General features: G+C 35.7%; 1 protein-coding gene across 7 annotated transcripts; it reads left to right on the top strand.

Moving 5' to 3' along the window:
• The first annotated feature begins 1,642 nt into the window (after positions 1–1,642).
• Positions 1,643–13,377, top strand: LOC111050844. 7 transcript variants are annotated; one of them, XM_039422335.1, is made up of 4 exons: positions 1,643–1,780; positions 6,145–6,291; positions 10,145–10,298; positions 11,800–13,377. In XM_039422335.1, the coding sequence occupies exon 4, from the start codon at positions 11,898–11,900 to the stop codon at positions 13,023–13,025; it is 1,128 nt and encodes a 375-aa protein (XP_039278269.1). In that variant the 5' UTR covers positions 1,643–1,780; positions 6,145–6,291; positions 10,145–10,298; positions 11,800–11,897; the 3' UTR covers positions 13,026–13,377. The 7 variants fall into 7 exon arrangements, with proteins under 7 accessions (XP_039278269.1, XP_039278267.1, XP_039278268.1 ...); XM_039422333.1 differs by lacking the exon at positions 1,643–1,780 and adding an exon at positions 2,347–2,580 and having other exon boundaries at positions 10,145–10,385; XM_039422334.1 differs by lacking the exon at positions 1,643–1,780 and adding an exon at positions 2,347–2,580 and having other exon boundaries at positions 10,145–10,308.
• The last annotated feature ends 1,699 nt before the right edge of the window (positions 13,378–15,076 follow it).

A 15,076-nucleotide genomic window follows, 5' to 3' on the forward strand; every position in this document is an offset into this window, starting at 1 on the left:
AAATCCATCAAGTATGTCGAAAGATATAACACAATGAAAGTCGATGTTTTCCCATGTAAGTTTGTCTGGGCGCCTGACTTCTTGCCCGATATTCAATGGCGACGAGAAATGAAGGAGGCATCATGCTTCCAAACGCTTGAAGGTATAGCTTAGTCATCTAACTACATTAGGCCGGTATTAGATAGTAATAGTATTAGATGGTAACAAGAAAAAAGATGAAAATATGATTTTGTACAATTTATTTCATATCATCTGCATATGACAGAAATATAACCGTCTAATACTGGCCTTGGTTTGTTATTTTTTTTATCAAACTATCATACTTTGCCTTCTTGTTTTGAACTTAGAGATAATGTAGATAAGTACAGTAAGCTGGTATCAAAGAAACGTCTTCATAAACTAGTTTTTTTCGAATTCCCTATTCAAAATAGCATAACAAATAATTCAATTTCTAAAATCATAATTTTTCAGTTACGGTATGGCATTTCAACTCAGTTGAGCACTTGTACGGCTAAGCAGTATTAACACTGTAACTTGGGCTACATTAATTTCACCAAGGCTTCAAGTGAATCAATTCAAACAATCAATTTTATGGATGCATAACAACTGTAATACATATGAACAGCTTATTTCAGAAAGGGACCTGAGTCACTTTTAGTGATTTTTCAGGAACTGCAAAAAACTGTCTGGATAGAACAATCCGAATTTTTTCGACCTGATGATTTTTTTTCATGCCAACTACATCTAGACAAGTCTGTTAGTACCCATAATATCCTTTATGAGATAGTTTAAGTATAAAAATTATTTTTGTCCCTGTATTTCATGGACTTAGGTACCTTTCTGCAATAAAATTATCAACTCTCACTATTAGAAATTCAATTTCATTTTATTATTCATTATTTTGATACAAATACAGCGATATAAGAGCAGATAACTTAACATTTTTTGATATTCTATTGATTCTGCTCTGAAAAATTTATTATTGCATCTCACTGCCACTATTATTCATTTTAAAGAAAAAACTAAAATATTTGCAACAATAAAGGAAGGTTAATAAACACTGTGAATAAGTGTTGTTGAATTAATTGCAAAATGCAGAATACCTAACCTCTAAGCTTAAATAATAATAATACCAGCTGTAGCGGACAAGATGCAGGTTTACCAGCTTGCTACTTTAGTGCAGAAAAGTACTTCAGTCACTGACTTGGGTCCCTTTCTGCAATAAAGATAGTATGTGTAATATGATTTCTCAGTGATATAGACATTGAATCGGGTTCTTTTCTGCACTAAACTATGTATCTACCTCCATAGTAACTTAATCCAGCATAAACTGTGGTATTGGTATGGTATTACACTGTGGGGTGGTGCCGCCGAGGTAAAAAGGATATTGCTGGTGCAGAAGAAAGCTATACGAATTTTATGTGGGGCTGATTATCTGGCGAATTGCAAGCCACTGTTTGTAAGGGAGCACATTATGACAGTCTTCAACCTCTACATTTTCAGGTCTGCCATTGCAGCTTTTCGGGGACTTGTTGCCTTGCCTACCAGAGGTGACTTTCATCGGCATGACACCAGGAACAGGCAGAGGCTGAACCTCCCTTACTGTAGATTGGGGAGGACTCAAAACAGCTTGGCCTACCAGCCGGTGAGGATCCTCAACAAGCTGCCCATTTCCGCCAGAGGTTTGCCTGAGGTGGTCTTGAAGAGGAGATTGAGGACGTTCCTGCATGAAAATCCCTTTTACTCCTTAAGGGAATTTTTTGAATGTGACACGGCAACTGTAAGTAGCTACTTCTTGTAATAGCGCATTAGCCTGCTGCTTGGTTGTATTTTTCTGTGTTTCTTTTTACTTTCTGTAACATTTTGACTGTCCATCTAAGGACTTGTTTTTATTATTATCTTGACGTGTTCCCTTATGAACATGCCCTGGTGGCATGTCTGTGCTATGAAAAAAAAACATTATTATTATTAACTGAAAATTGATAAAAATTGACTCAGTCCCTTTCTGAAATAAGCTGTTCATATATTTGAAATGCTCAATAAAAATTCAATGTGGTATTTATTAAATATAACTGATTTTTACCTTGTATTTTATGCAAGTTTCCATTATATCAATAAGGCCATTCAAATTTTTTGCTGCTTCTTGCCTCTCTCTGCCATGGCTGCCCATGTTCAATTCGTAACAGGCGGCCACTCAACCACTCTATCACAGTGACTCTATAGTTTACTATATTTTAGCTCGTTGAGAATAATAATATTATTGTCGATTGACTAAAAATATCAATAAATTGAAGTATCGAAACATGATAGTCGATATGTCGTCTATCGAGTCGAGTCATCAAGATCAAGTCCAAGTCACAGGAGAAGACGAGAAGACAGAACTGTCTATGGAAAAATAGCCGTTACCCGTCCGGCCTTTTGAAACATTAAAATTTATGAAGAAAATGAATAAAAATGAATTTTTATTAGGTATAATCCTTTAATATTCCATAAAGCATGATCATAGTATATGCTATATTATTTGCGAGTGCATAAATATCAATTAATTCAAGACTACATGCATCGTCTACTGAAAATAAGGTTAGTTATCTGAGATTTTTGAAGTAGCATTAATATTATTTAGAATCGTTTTTTTTTTCAGTTGAAATTAGGCTAGCGACACATTTTTTTCTTTCTCTTTTATTAAAAAAAATTGAGTCGATATCTTCAAAAGTAGGTAGCTGAGATACAATTGCGCCGTAATTAATAACATAAATATACCTTATTTTATAATTATAAAAATATCTCCAAAAGGGTAGGAACTATGGTGTTATTAGATCTTTATCGGTGACGATTAGGTTTTTACACATAATAAATTAGCAATTTAGGATAATAAATAAGAACTATGGGGTTATTGTAGACTTCTAATTATAGCTTACCTAAGAATCTGATTGCTTGATTGGAATGAACCACGGCCGCATAACAAATATTTGGATTCCTATGCAGGATCAAATTCTGCTTGAATATAAGAATCGTAAATCAAATTCAAACATTCTTAGGTAAAATCTTTTTTATGAAGATTTCAGGTAAAATCTATACAAAAATATTACCTCCTTCATAAAAATATATTAATATTACCTCCTTAATCTTGATAAGCACCATAGTTTTTGTTACGGCCACCGAGGTGGGCGCAATAACAAATTACTTAGTAGCTTCTACTGGTGGAGCCAGGTTGGACTGAGTGAACACAAATTGAAACTAATACACTTTTATTAATAATCGGAGGACCAGACCAACAATAAGTTGATCAAATGAATTGCTCAAGCACATAAATCAAGTTCAATACAACAAGGCGGTGTAGAACAAAGTCTTTCATACGAAGGCGGGAATCTCACTACTAGGCGGGAGCACAACTTGCTTAGTTCTATACTGTCTTTATGAATTGTACACAACAATAATAAGTCTCAGGTTGATATTGAAGCGGTATTGCAGTAGTAAAACACTTGGAGCGGATTAATCTTGTAGAGAAATGACATGAATCTAACTTGGAGCGGGAACGACACGATACGTTGCAGGAAGCGGGATCGACTTTGTACAAAGAACTGAGTGAACGATGACTCCTTCAAAGAACGATTCCTTGGTGAACGATAGTTCAAATAGCTCTGTAGGAACTAGAGGCAGCGCTCGTAGCGGTTACTTACCGCAACTGGTTGGCCGAAAATGGACAGTTTTCAATCCTCCTAGGGGTAAGCAGGCAATGATTGGCGGCGATCTCATCACTGGAGGCGAGTGAATCAGCGGTGCAGCAAGAGCGGGCAGCGATCGGTGAAGTAGGGCAGCATAACAACAGCGGTGCGGTCATCACTCATCATTGCAGGCGGCGATAAAACAGTGCAGGCGGTAGTGGCAAAAAAAATAGCTTATGCGATGCGGTGAATCTTGCTAATAGCTCTGACGACGTTTCCAGATGAGCATTTGATTGTTGCCACTCGAACAAGTCCATCTTTGCCAGGGTGCAGCGCGACAATTCTACCCAGCGGCCAGCTGAGAGGCGAGGTGTTCATTGCCTTGATGACCACCAGATCATTGAGTTGCAGATTTTCCTTTGCAGCTTTCCATTTTGAGCGGTTCAGCAGTGTGCTCAAATATTCCTTAGACCAGCGGCTCCAGAAATGTTGAGTCATCTGATTTAGATGTCTCCAACGGCGGGTGACGAGTATCTCTTTACTCTCAATAGGCGCAGTAAGAGGTCCACCAACCAGGAAATGACCGGGAGTCAGGACTGTGGCGGCTTCAGTAGGCTGTGAGGACAATTCGGTGAGCGGGTGGCTGTTCAAGATGCTTTCTATTCGTGTGAAAATGGTGGTGTATTCTTCATAAGTGAGGGGTGCATGCATCACCTATACAGCGGTGTAGCAGATTCTTGGCTGACTTGACGGCGGCCTCCCAGAGGCCTCCATGATGTGGAGCATAGGGGGGAATAAATTTTCAATTTATTCCATGGTTTGCCAGAAAACAATTCAAATCTGAGGGAAATGAACTCATGAGCCTTGACACTTCTTGTAGCTTTTTAGCAGTAGCTATGAACGTTTTAGCATTATCAGAAAATAAAGTATGGGGCGTACCTCTTCGGGCAATGAAGCGTAGGAGAGCAGCCATAAATGTGTTGCTTGACATTGAGGACAGAAACTCCAAGTGTGTAGATAAGTGAGGAGGTAGCAGCAGTGCAACAGTAGGAATCCTCAGCGATGCAGACATTAACATTGGTCTGTGCTGCAGATCAAACAGTGGTGCGGTCATCACAAGATGAAGTAGGGTGGCGATCATCATTCAGCGAGCGGTGAATTAGCGTGGTGACAATAATGAGCAGCAAGTGGTGACCCAGCAAGATGTCAATGGCGGGCAGTGAGAGGCTGTACATTAGCCCAGAGGTGCGGAGGCGGCGGTGACTCAAAGACAGGAGCATCCAAAGCGCAGGTGGCATTATTTCTAGTAGAGGTTTGCGGAAGACTTGAAACTGTAGGAAACCTTGAAACAGGAGGTATTGACGAAGCTGCATAGCAGTAGTCTTTAGATCTCGACAGAATCTGGCGGTACATCTGCTTACAATTGTTTTCAACCTTACTGGAAGCATTGCAGACAACACAAATTTTCAGGCAAGGATCATTGTTTTTAAAGATGGCATGATGCGGAATTACATAGTTGACAGCAGAATCGGAAAGCGCTAAATGCCCAAGTTCTTGATATTCATGCATGAAATTGGAGTATTTCTCCTCCAGCTTTGAGGATTTATCCAGACGCTTCAACAGACCAAGATGACTTCGGTAAGCCTGTTTGCGGTTTGAGGCAAGAGGGGGTGCTTCAAGTTTGAATGGAAGTACGACTACATATCTTCCTTCATCATCGCAGTAGGTGGTGGCTTATACAATCTTTCACATAGTTCATCAGCAGGCGATGAAATTTTCACATCTAAGCAGACGTCTTCGGTTTCCCAGAATTTGTTCATAACAGTAGAGAGCGGTTCTTCTTGTGCAAACATGGTGCATATCAATTGCATTTCATTGAGTGGTGCAGGAGAATCTTCAACATTTAGTCTTTCACTTAAAACGACTCCTTCGAAGAACGGTTCCTCGGTGAACGATAGTTCAAATAGCTCTGTAGGAACTAGAGGCAGCGCTCGTAGCGGTTACTTACCGCAACTGGTTGGCGGTAACAGTACTTATATAAATTGAAAATTGTACTATGGTGTTATTAGATTTTTATCGGTGACAGTTAGGTTTTTATGCATAATAAATGAACAATTTAGGATAATAAATAAGTAATTCTCTTTTACAATTATTAATTAATCCTTTATTCAATAATTTTATCCCAAATCCCGTTTTATTCATTCATTTATGTACTTTGTTATCAATCACACACTACACAGCTTGATACTTGTTACACCAATTTGAAAAATAAACACAGTAAACTTTTTATGTTCTCTCTACTGTAAACATGTATAACATCAAAACATATACTAGACTATTTAAAACCTTATTGTAAAGCTCCATTTTGACAACTAATAGGAATACGCCTACTACAATTTCATTTTTTACAAATCTTCAATGACAAAATTTTGACCATTATCTATAATTTTGATTTTAATTAAAAATATATTCTTTATAGTACTGATCTTTGGACATCAGTCTTCCTGTGCGAGAGTGGCCTGCCAGGATCCTTCTTGTAGCCGAGTTGCAATCCAGATTTGTTCTCCCGGTTCACTCACCTTTGAAGAGAGTACATCGCAATTTGAAGAAAAATGATAATCTCAAGGTGATTCTAACATGATTCTTTTAAACATATTATGGGCTATAGTGACCTCCTGAGTTGGAGAACTTGCTCATGACCTGTTGTATTGTAATTTTTGAAACCCGCAAATTCGAATTATACAGAATTGGTGAAAATTATGGAAACAGCTGAATATTTATTTTACAATAATAATTTGATAGTAGGTTTCATTAAGGATCTTACTAGAAATAAAAAATTACTCTGTCGCTTCGACATATTTGACCCTCATATGAATCCTTTTTTTTTTAATGAGAAGTTGATCAAGTGATAGATACATGATTTCGTTACAGAGTTCCAAGAAAAATAAATGGCGAAAACCGCACATTCATATTTCTCAACCCATCTCGGTTTGTTGATGTAAAAGTTGTAAGATATTTATAAAATAGAATTAGAGTACCCTTTAAAATTAATAAAATATTAGAAAACAAATTGTAACGAAACTTCTAGTTTCGGTGATCACACCATCGTCAGGTTATAAAAATAAATGTTCACTAATTGTTATGTTATTTTAAATAAAATTACGTAACAGTACAATTTGTATTCTTGTTTTTTTATATTTTATTAATTTTAAAGGGTACTCTAATTTAGTTTTTTTTTCTTTTATGTTGAGTCCATAAGGTGGGCATAGAACCCCCAGGGACACGTCAAGAGAACACGAAAAGGCACAAATAGGCCAGTCGACCTACTAGTCCAAAAGACAACAAATAAAAACAAGCAAAAGAGAAGAAATTAATCAAAAATAGACGCTTACCAAGCTGCTGTCCAACAAGAAAAACTCACGGAGTGAGTAAAACGGATTATACAACAATAAGCCTTTCAGGACTCTCCGAAATTTGCCGGCAGGCAGATTCCTAGCCATCACCGGCAGCTTGTTGAAGAGCCTGACAGATAGATGGGCATAGCCCGATCGAGTCCTGCTCAGTCTTTGGTAGGGCTCGTCCAGCCTCTGTCTCCCTCTAGTCTCATGTGGGTGTATGTATATTCTGCCTTGTTACAAGCTCCCCCACATTTGCATGTGCTCTGCAGAGAGCCTGAAATACATAGAGGGAGAAGACTGTGAGGATCTTCTCTCTCACAAAGAGGGGACGACAGTGGGCAAGTCGCTCAGCACCACAAAGGTGCCAATTGACTCAGTTTTTTATACGAGACAACACACCATTAGCCAGTACAGCCTGCTTGCGGCCCCCCAGGTAGGATTGAATCAATCTAAAAGGGGATCCACTGACTCCATAGTGCTTGAGTTTTCTCAGAAGGATTGAATGAATTTAGTGATGTGAAATTCCCGGGAATTAAGATCAAGGAAATATTCCCAAAAATCATATATTCCCGGGAATTTATGGGAACTTGAGGAAATTTATCATTTCTTCCATCTAAAATGACCGAAAAATACATTTTTTTGTTACACAAGGTCTCAATCACCTGTTATACAAAAGGATTATGTAAGTAATATAAGGTTGAATAACTTATAAATTGTAATAAGTTCAAGAAAACAGTAATTTGAAGTTCATAGACTGATCATTTTCATGAAAGGAGAAATCAGCACTCAATAAAATTTTCCAAATCATTCAATTGCACCACTATTATCATGTTTCATGTCTTATAAGTTGAATAAGATTTTTCACTTACTAATAAATGCCTGTAAATCAGATAAACAAAGTCAACAAAGTATTGAGTGTAATTTAACTTTCATTGCATGATTTTATTCAATTTCTACGCACAAAAATAATTGGACCCCTATTAAAGTAGAATATAAATCCAAAAAATAGAAATTATAAATACAGCAGAATAGGCTAAACTAAAACAAGAGTTTAATTGAATGTTAAAAAGAAAATAATTCCACAGCTCACAACCTTTCAAGAGTCATTAAGGCTCACTTAACTTGTAATAAGATACTAGTCCAGGCAACGAATGCTCAAAAAAAGATATAGAGGGAAACAAACGTTTGGAACCCAATTTTTGACCTCGAAGTCCTTTTAAGGATAGTGAGGGGGTAAACTTATCAAAAGTCCTCACTCCTACCACACTCAACACTAAAGCTGCTATAAACATTGATGGAAAGCATAAAATGATGAAATAGTACATTAAATTGAAGAGAATTGAATGTTCTACAACTCAACGTTCAGTACTTATTTTCTCGATGCATTGTTGTTGAGTAATAAGCCCTGAAAGTGCAAAAAGTTGGAAGAAACCCTGTCTTTTCAAAAACTCTACACTTGAATATAAAACTAAAGTGAAAAGTGAAGAAGATATCACAAAACTCTACTGTACAAAACCTGTAGGAAATTTATCTAGCTTCATTCTTGTTCAGTTGGCAATGTCGCAGAAATGCATTGTTTCCCAGTTACATACGTGTCAGCCACAAATGAAAAAACGCAACGTTTACTTTTAACCACCCTTATCCCTCAAGCTTAAGATATGTACTTTTGATATGTTCACCTTCTAACTAGTTCAAATATAGCTGCGAAGTCAAATATTGTGTTCCAAACATTCCCTGTCAATTGATCTATTGTTGATGAACTGAAATTATAAAAAATCGGAGTCTGAAGGGTATTTCTTCAAAATGTGATGTCTTCGAGAACTCATACCTAGAAAACTATGAGAGACATGGAAAAATATTGGAAATGAAACTTGTAGGCTAATTTGTGAGCTTTCATTATTTTCGACAAAAATTTCAGAAAAGCGCATATTGTTCGAGATATATGCAAAAAACAAAATATGGTTCTTTCAAACCACCCCCACCACCTTAGCACAGGGGGTAGTAGTGAGCACGGTATATAGAAGAAGACGGTAGGTGTCACGCGCATGTTTGTGCTAAATTTCCGGTGTAGCTGACGTCATTTTATATCCAATCATCTGTTTTTAACAAATAAGTTTCATAAATTGCCAATTGGTGTTAAAAACATCGGTTGGTGACGATGACGCAATCTAGCTGGCTGGCCACTGCGCACACATTTCATGACCCCTACCGTTTTCATCTAAATACCGTAGGAGTGAGGACTTTTGATATGTTTACCCCCTTACTATACTTGATCCCTGACCTGATGTGCGGGGTCAAAAATTTTGTTCCAAACTTTTCCCTCTATAATCAATCTTTCATTGACTAGATTATACGAGTATTTAAAAGACAATGAGTGAGTGAGTGAGCAAAAACAAGCTCAAAGAATGATGATTTATTGATTATATTAATGTAAAATGTGGCTGAGATTGATCAATAGCAAGCAGAATGATGGTAAAATATGACTGAGATTGATCAATTTCAATCATTTTTGGAACAATTTTATAAATTCCCTTACGTTCACATAAATTCCCTTAAATTCCCAAAATTTCTTGGCCTCGGAAATATTCCCGGAAATAATCCCAAATCATAAGTTCCTTCCCACTGGGAATATTCCCGATCCACATCACTGTGCATGATCAAGCGTGTCAAAAGCCTTGCTGAGGTAACATAATGTGAGCCCAGCAAGTTCACGCTTCTCAAAGCACTCATCAATTTTAAGCAGAAGAAAATCAACAGCATCAGCAGTCGATCTTCCTTTTGTAAAACCAAACTGGGTGGCCGCAAACAAGCCGCACTGCTCACAATACTCAAGCAGCTGCTGAGCAATCACAATCTCAAACATTTTCGAGATTATAGGCAGAATAGAAATGGGCCTATAATTGGACGGGTCAGTTTTGTCTCCCTTCTTCAAGACTGGTACTGTCTTTGAAAGCTTCAGCTCATCAGGAAAAACGGCCTATAAGAGACACTGATTAATACAAACAGTTAAAGGCTCAATAATAGACAATATGATGTCCGTAATAAATATGCTATACATATAATAAACGTCTTTACTTGTAGATTTGCTCAAGTCAGCCACAATCCGTAAAACATCCTCACATGTCACACGGCGCCAGGTCGGGAGCTGAGAGTCTGGAGGGTAAACTGAGGCAGCCAGCACGTCCACTGCCACTGAGGAGGAAGCTTGGAACCCCCCACGGATCCTATGAATCGAGTCAGTCCAGGTGTCATGTAGATCATCCGCAGAAACAGAAATAGTAGATGGCACTTAAAACCCTCGCCTGCTCTGATAATACTCCAGCCAGCCTTGCACTTATTGGCAGACCGGTCAATAAGCGCCCAGTTAATATTTATTCTATTTTATGAATACAAGAAAGTAGCCCTGAATTCATACATTTTAAAAAGTTGTGAGTTGTATGTTGCATAATAACCAGCTGAAATTACGTGGCAGTCTCTGTGTGATAGCTCCCAAAATAATAGCCTCAGCTGATGTTATGAATGAATGAATGGAAAAACTGTAGTATTGCATGCAATGAATTCTTAAGCTGACTAAATCACAATATGCACTTTCAATGTATTTTTTAATATTATGAAAAAGGACGATGGAGTGAGTAAATTTTGTTGTCCAACGAACTAGGCTTGTTAAAAGTTTCTAAGAATAAGTGTTTGAAATTTGAAGCTGATTGATCAATTCTTTTTAAAGATATTATAGAACATACAAACAGACGGACAACGACTTTGGCCTTCAAGCTGCGTTTACACCATAGTTATTAACAAAATGTTAATAACTTAATCCTCATAGATTCTATTATATTGAACATGACTTATCATACACATGATGAACATATGTGTTTGTCAAGTTCCGTTCAATCTAATAAAATCCATAATGATTAAGTTATTAACATTTTGTTTATAACCTTGGTGTAAACGCAGTTTAAGTAAGTCAAAAGTGAGAACTGTTGAACGATTGTTCAATCAATACAATTATAATTATTTCAAGAAGTTTATAGAATGTGGGTTATGTGTAAATAGTTACCACATTGGCTGTGATACTAGAATACAAGGTTGGAATCATGAATAGAATGTAAACCTTAAATAGCATCATAGGCTATTCTTAGTGAATGTAACATCACACTTCTTAGAATCTAGGCTGGTGGCTGGAATATGTGATCCATACTGTCTACAATCAAACCTTATCTTTGTCCTTTTCTTATATTCCAATGGATTTTATTTTTCATAATATGAGAACCTTCATGTAAAAAATCTCCAACCAAGCAATGTAGCATGTGCAGTAGATTTATTTTCGTTAATTCTGAGCGAAAAAAATCCATTTTTTCTAGGATTGAATTGATAAAGCTAGCATAGACAATAAGAACAGGACATTTGCTATTATAATATACACTGGATATTAAAATTCACATTATGAAAATACACATTGTGCAATTTCACCATACTGAGCGATATTGTCGGTTCCATATAATTTATTTGAGCCAAACTAAATTTTCAATGTACTTAAGGTATCATCATCATCATCATCATCATCAGTGGAGTTACCGTCTATCAAAAAAACACTGATGATGCCTTGCTTGAGTGCATAAACTTTAGCTGGACTCTGGAATAAATAATGTGGAACTGACAATATCACTTTTATTTCACCTGAATAAAGTTTCATTGTTAAAAGGCAATTATATAATATTGTTACATTTTTTCAACAGGTTACACTTGATGATGTGAAGAGCATAGTGAATAGTACATGCGGCTACATCGCTGCTAACTACAACTACATGTCCATGTGATTGGCAAACGAAGTAAAATGGCCCCGAATCATGTATGTAAGCTATGTGACAAGAAGTTTGAATTGGCTTCCTCTCTTAAGAGACATTGCATCCAAAAGCATCCTTCATCAGTTACTCCTGCTCGAAGTAAAATGAAACCAAATCATGTATGTAAGTTATGTGCCAAGAAGTTTGGATCGGCTTCTTCTCTTAAGAGACATTTTATCCAAAAACATCCTTCGTCAGTTTCTCCTCGTCAGCTTCCTTCTCATTTATATAAATGTGGCATCTGTAATATGGGTAACAGCTCATTGCAGAAACTTGAAAATCATTTAAAAGAAAATCATGACATTTCAATAGAGAGCGAAAAATTCGAGTTCAATGGTCATGAAGATTTTGAAATCTGGAAAAGGTCTGTAGAAAAAAAATGCTTTTTTGTCAAATATCGACCAAAGTCCATTAAAGAAGGCAGCAATACTATAAGGTCATATATGCGTTGCAATCGATGTGGCATCTTCAAGGGCGAGACCTCGCCTACGAAGAGGAAACGCCACTTGAAAATTCAGGGGTCATCAAAAATAGGTGCCTTCTGCCCTGCCAGAATTATAGCCACAACTGATAAGAATGGCAAAATATCCGTTGATTTTAGAAAGACCCATGTTGGACATGACTTGGAGCTTGCACATATCCCACTGTCAGTTGAGGACAAAAAGTTATTAGCTTCTAAAATTTCTCAAAAAATTCCGTTTGATACAATTATAGAAGATTTGCAGTCATCAGTGGGTGATGAAAAAGAAAGAAAGCATCTTGTAAAAAAGAGTGACCTACGAAACATTGTTAAATACTCGCTTAAAGTAAACGAAACTCTGGAAACAGAGAATGATTTCAGTCATGATGATAGTCAACTATCAACAAATACTAATAATTTAAATTCAAATGAAGCTGTAGGAAAAGAATTCATTGCATCAGCAGTGGAAAAAGCAAAATTGGATAATGATGAAGTTGAAGCAGGTATAAGAGAGCTTCGAAATTGTTTCGAAGACCTCGTGAATGAATGTCGTGGTGATAAAGAGTGTGTCAATTCGTTGAAAGATTGTTTAAGAAAGTTCAAGTCCGAGAGAAAAAAGATGACGGCTGCACTGCATTCCCAGAAAAATAAAATATAAATATAAGACTGCATTCCCAGAAAAAGAAAAAAAACAATGCATTGACCCCCAAAGAAAACTTCCTGCAAAGAAAAAATACAGGAGAAATAATAAGAAACAGAATAATGAGGATATACAAAATATATTACTAACAGTTATTAAAAAAAACCTCTGACTCCTATTAGACTTTTTATTTTCAATCCTATTAAAGCGTCAATTGTTTCCCACGTCTTTCTAATGTTTCCCTGGCTTAATTTCTCTAAACAGTTTTGAATAATACTATTGTTTTCTTTCTATCAGTTTGCTACTTAAGTTATTTTTGAATGTATTGTATATTTGTTTCAAGTTGTCATTATTAGTTTTTTTTATTACAGTCTTGTATAATTCATTTCTTAAGTTTATTTTCTCAAACAGATAACTATTTATCCATGGCGACCTGAATTTCTGTGTCAAGTTACTTTTTACAAGAAAATTTTATTGTGAATCTTTGATAGCGTTTTTTAAAATGTCAATGAAATTCTCCCATCCCTCACTAACCGATGCTAATGGTATTTCTCTATCCCAATCAATCGATTTTCCTTCTTCCTTTTGGTAATCGGTTTTCAAGTGACTTGTGCTCAAGAATTCATCTTTTGTCATTTCACAAACAATTAAGTTGTTGCTCTTCATTGCTGAAGCCATTACGCTGTACTAGTCAGTAGGTACACAAATTTGCTTTAGTCCCGGTCATTTGGCAAAAAACAAGAAACTTATGCTCTATAACTTCAACAGAGTTTTCAGACAACTAAGCATAGACAAAAAACCACTAACAATGAGAAAGAAATTGTGAAATGCGAATTGGCTGCTACATGTTGTTAACAAAGTTATCCACAATGATTCCTATTAAGAAAAATGAAGTTGGAAGGTGAAATTTTAAAAGGAAGATTAGGTGAAAATGAATGAAGATGAAAAGAAATCATTTTTTTTTCATTTATTCTTTATTTCTAAGTTTAAATTAATTACATTAATTTATTCATAAGTTGAAAATAGATATTAACCAATACAAAACAAGATGAAAATAGATAAATCAATTTCAATACTTATATTATATGTATATACTTATATTAACTACATAGCTAAAATACATATTATATACTTTAACATTTAATACATCAAAGTTTTTGTAGAAAAAAAGAAAAAATTAAATGGATGAATGTAAGCTCCACAAATCAGAGCTTGTGTGTGGGAAGTTTCGATTACAAAAATCATAATCAATAGGTAATGGCTTGAATTAAATAGTTGATAGCATCATAAAATGTGAAAAAGTATGTAGGTAGTAAGTTATTAGATCCAACAAAATTAATGAATGCCGATTTTAGTTAGAATATAGTCTTAAAAATGGTTTCATTTGCTAAAAGAAAGACTTTCACCTCATGTTCAGTAATAAAAGGTGCATTTGGTAAGTAAGGAACAGTTCTTAATCCGTTATAAGAATATTCGGCCTTCCTTTGTCTAATCATTTTATTTTTAAAAACGGAAGTGCATTTCATTCTTAAATTGTATTTGACGTGACATGTCAACTACACATTGTGTATTTGTGTTATGGTATCTTTTCAGTTGAATAAGTTTATAGAATAATAATAAAAATATATAAATAATAATCTTACATTAAGTACTTAGATTATTAAAAGCTTCTTGTGAAGAGCTACTTAGAGGTGCTTTTAGAATAATTTTTATGATTTGTTTTTGAATTGATGCTACGGGTATTAGGTGTGTATTGAGGACACCACCCCATCCAATTATACCCATATTGGAGGAGAGACTGAAATATAGCATAGTAAACTTTTCTTAAAAGAGCAATGATTAGAATAAATTTATAGAAAACATGATAAAGTTTTTTTAGATTGTTGGCTAGTATTCCCAAGTGTTGAGTCCATCTTAAGTTTTCATCAATTGTGAGACCATATATAATACATGTTCCTTATTTTTCAAAGTTACATTATTTACACTAATAGTCAAGTTATTATCAGGCTTGTATCTATTTTGTGATACTAAATATAAGCAGCATGTTTATCAGTTTTTAAGATAAGTTT

The sequence above is a fragment of the Nilaparvata lugens genome, chromosome 2 (genome assembly GCF_014356525.2).
Source record: "Nilaparvata lugens isolate BPH chromosome 2, ASM1435652v1, whole genome shotgun sequence".
Classification (NCBI taxonomy): domain Eukaryota; kingdom Metazoa; phylum Arthropoda; class Insecta; order Hemiptera; family Delphacidae; genus Nilaparvata; species Nilaparvata lugens.

Excerpts from the sequence above, each read along its gene's own strand:
- LOC111050844 (XM_039422335.1), top strand. The coding sequence starts at position 11,898 with ATGGCCCCGAATCATGTATGTAAGCTATGTGACAAGAAGTTTGAATTG.